Below are 3,443 nucleotides of genomic sequence, written 5' to 3' on the forward strand. Positions count from 1 at the left end.
ACCTGTGGATGATTTGTACATGTGTATTAACAGTTAATTCATGTTTTAAGCATATTTTATAGTATATATTTGACTGTTATCAATCATTAATTAACTGTTTATTCACTGGTTATTGATGCCTCACAGGAGGAGTTTTAGTTGTTGACAAATACAATAATAAAACGTTTACATACTGCTTATGAATGCTAAATGTGGGTTATGTGGGTTAAATGTGCGTATTTTCATTGAGTACTGATTGAAGATTTAAGTGCATCTTACATCTTAAGAGGAAATCTCATTGATATAAAAGCTGAAGGAGCCAAATGGATCCCTGCAGTTTCATCCTGAAGTAAACAGACAGCCAGCAAGTCCAGTAATCATTTATTTCAACTTATACGATCATTAGTGGGGATAAAACATACACACAGTTTATTATCAGCATCCACAATAAAACACAGGTTTTACAAACTATATATGAATAAATCAGTTCTGTTTACAGACTTTATTCCACTGATTACAGGCTGCAGTATGGAGACAGTTTTCAGATTGTAATGATGATTAAAATGATAATGATTTTCTAAAGTCAAGTATTTATTCATAGAAAAATAATAACAAATAAACAAATATTAGAAAATAAAGATCCAACAACAGTTTTCATGGTTCTCTGAATGATTTTAACAATGAGTGCGGAGTTTTTATGTGAGTATTTGCCCAAAAGCTGATATTTTGCTGCTGAAATATTTGTCAACAATCCAAACATGTTTCCTTATGAGTCAATGTGAACGCAAAGTTTATTAATATGAGGAATTATTCCATAAACCATCATGTAGAAGAAACTAGATCTCATGAATGAACACATTGTTCTAAAACTAAAACTAAACTGATGAAAAATAAAATAAAAACTTCTTCACTGAATCTACAGTTTGATGTTCTCTCACTCAGCTTTTTACAGTTTGATCACAAACAGAGAAGATGTCTAACCAAACATAGCTTTAAAAGCTCTGTAGAGGTCCGGGTTCAGGTGCACATCATGGAGTGAAGAGTGCATTAAAGTGTTGTCGATGGTGCAGGCGTACTGCCACTCCAGATACTCCTGGTAAAACTTCTGTCCAGCAGATCTGTCACCCAGACAGGCAGCGAGATGGACGGTGGCTTTAAACTTGGTGAAAAGCAGCACCAGAGACAGAGCCAAAGTGACGACAAAGAATGGGACACTTACTGAAGAAGCTTTCTCTGCTGGGAGGATGAACGGGACAATGACGCGGTTTCTTCCTGGTGGACCATATGTTTTATGGAGAAACACAAACCTTTCCCATGCTCCGTCCTTTGGTGGATACACAGGGCTGAGCATGATGTTGGGAATCCTTTGGCCGCCAGCATTCTTCATTGAGTTCCAGTGGTTGGGCGGGTTTTTGAGCTGATGACCTTTATTACGAACCGGGCAATATCGATTAGCACAGTAAAACGCTCTGTGTTGAGGCATCATGCGTCCTGTAGCAACACCGTACGCTGCATCACCATTGATGACACAGTTCCAGGGAGAATACAGGATCACGTCTGTGATGGAGGGCAGAGGCAGCAGACAGCTGGCCGGGATCATGAAGTCTCTGATGCATCCGTGTGCAACAAAGATGATGTCAATGTTGTCACTGTGGTTCTTCTTTTCTTCCTCATCAATGTATTCCTTCAGGTAACGAAACATGTCCAGCAGATAGAAGAAAGCTTCAGACTCTGAATTTTCTATCAGCCATCGCTTCATAGTTTCATCCTTACAATGTTCTATCGCAAACTCAATCAGTGTCCTCTTGTCATAAAAGCTCCTGTTGCTGTTTTCAACTGCTTGTTGAACTCTGGCCAACCTCTCATACACCTTTCTGTAGGAGGAATTGAATGGAAAAAAAAAATCAATTCTACTAATGCATTTTAAATTAATTTATTTAATAATAATAATGATAATAATGGTTCAGCAGTAGATCCTCATTTATCTGAGAATATGGACAGAAAACTTTAGCAGCATGATTCAGATTTTCAGAAAAAAAGAAACAATTAATGATTTAATTTTTTAGTGTCAAACCTACAGAATCACTTTAATGTATTTCACAGAAAACATCATACTTGATGTCGTCAAGCTGTTCCCTCAGTGTCCTGGTCATCTCTAAGATTGCGTCAGCTGTGTCTCTCAGTGATTGGCTCGCCTCAGTCACATGATTCTTCTCGATCAGGTCTTTCCAGTTGTCAATGGCCTCTGAAAGTGCAAACGCCAGTCCAACAGCTCCTCCCACAGCCTGATGGTCAATGGGAAGAGATCAATACATTCATTTTCAGTCTTATGAGATGAAGCAAATGCACATTTATCAAAAATCTAATGAATAAAAACATTAAATCAATAATTATCAATCTATTAATAACAACATTTTGACATGTTATTATAAAGGATAATTATGTATGATTGTCTGTGTCATATGTGTATAGTTAAATAATCTTACCAGGCCGCCTCCTTTAAGAAATGTTTTAAATCCAGCCGATGACACTTTTTTGATGAGTTGTTCAGCTCCTTTAGCAAACAAAAGTTTGGATGCTTTCCCTTCAGCTTTAAATGAGAAACATATTAAAACACCGGCGACTGCAGTCATGACTTCAGGCATGATTAAGTTTGGGTTGAGCTGTGGTGAATCCTGGCCAGTAAACCCTCTCGCCCCCCCCAACCATCTCCAAATGAGTTGATGTTGATCGGCCACTTCAGTCCACTTCTTCTCGCCATGGCTCCCAGAATTTCAGTCATGACATGTCGGTCCAGTTCATCTGGGTCTGCAAAGGAGTTCACTCCCTTCTTCTCCGCCTTCAGTTTCTTCAACAGTCGCTGGATTGTTTTTACAATGTCGTTGCTCTTCTGTTCTATCTTCTGCGCATCTTTCATGGTGTCGCTGGATTTAAGGTGCTCAGTGAGTTTAGTAGCCAGAGAGACGGTGAGACCGACACCTGTATACACTCCTCCTACCAAAGCTAAAGCTGGAGCCGCAGCTCCGCCGGTGAACAAAGTGGCCACGCCGGCCCCGATCAGACATGCAGCTCCCGCCACTGACACTGAACTGCCAATACATTCACTGCCGTTACATTTCTCCCTGAGTGACTCCAGCTCTCTGGCCAGTTTCCGTAGCTTCTCCGCACAGCGCTCCCTCTGCTCGATCCAGGAGAAAATCCGCTCCAGCAGCTGGTCAGCGGTGGCCATGATGGAGGTCCTCCAACCAGAGAGCAGAAAACCTCAGCAGTGTGATCAACAGGAAGCTGAAAGAAGAAAGTTAGAGGATGCATTAGAGCAGTGGTTCCCAACCTTTTACCCTCAGAGACCCCTATTTTACCTTTAAACTGACGACCCCTGAGGAACTGACATATTATGGACCTTTCAAATTATATTCAGTTCAGAACAGTACAGGCTTGGTGACCCCTAGTGGGGGTCGGGACCC

The 3,443-nt window shown here is 40.7% G+C and overlaps 1 protein-coding gene across 1 annotated transcript; it reads right to left on the reverse strand.

The window, feature by feature from the left end:
* Nucleotides 1-343: 343 nt before the first annotated feature.
* On the reverse strand, nucleotides 344-2,673 carry LOC121884491. The gene is made up of 3 exons (XM_042393337.1): nucleotides 2,466-2,673; nucleotides 2,095-2,264; nucleotides 344-1,853 (listed from the first exon to the last, which is right to left on the reverse strand). Exons 1-3 carry the CDS (start codon nucleotides 2,622-2,624, stop codon nucleotides 956-958), a joined length of 1,227 nt encoding a protein of 408 aa, XP_042249271.1. The 5' UTR covers nucleotides 2,625-2,673; the 3' UTR covers nucleotides 344-955.
* Nucleotides 2,674-3,443: the final 770 nt, after the last annotated feature.

Source organism: Thunnus maccoyii, chromosome 18, assembly GCF_910596095.1.
Source record: "Thunnus maccoyii chromosome 18, fThuMac1.1, whole genome shotgun sequence".
NCBI lineage: Eukaryota > Metazoa > Chordata > Actinopteri > Scombriformes > Scombridae > Thunnus > Thunnus maccoyii.

What these genes read in the sequence shown, in the direction of transcription:
- LOC121884491 (XM_042393337.1), bottom strand. Translation starts at nt 2,624, where the DNA reads ATGCCTGAAGTCATGACTGCAGTCGCCGGTGTTTTAATATGTTTCTCA. An exon ending in TTCTTAAAGGAGGCGGCCTG is followed by an intron (nt 2,265 to 2,465) that starts GTAAGATTATTT and finishes ATTGACCATCAG; the next exon opens with GCTGTGGGAGGAGCTGTTGG. An exon ending in GAACAGCTTGACGACATCAA is followed by an intron (nt 1,854 to 2,094) that starts GTATGATGTTTT and finishes TTCCTCCTACAG; the next exon opens with AAAGGTGTATGAGAGGTTGG.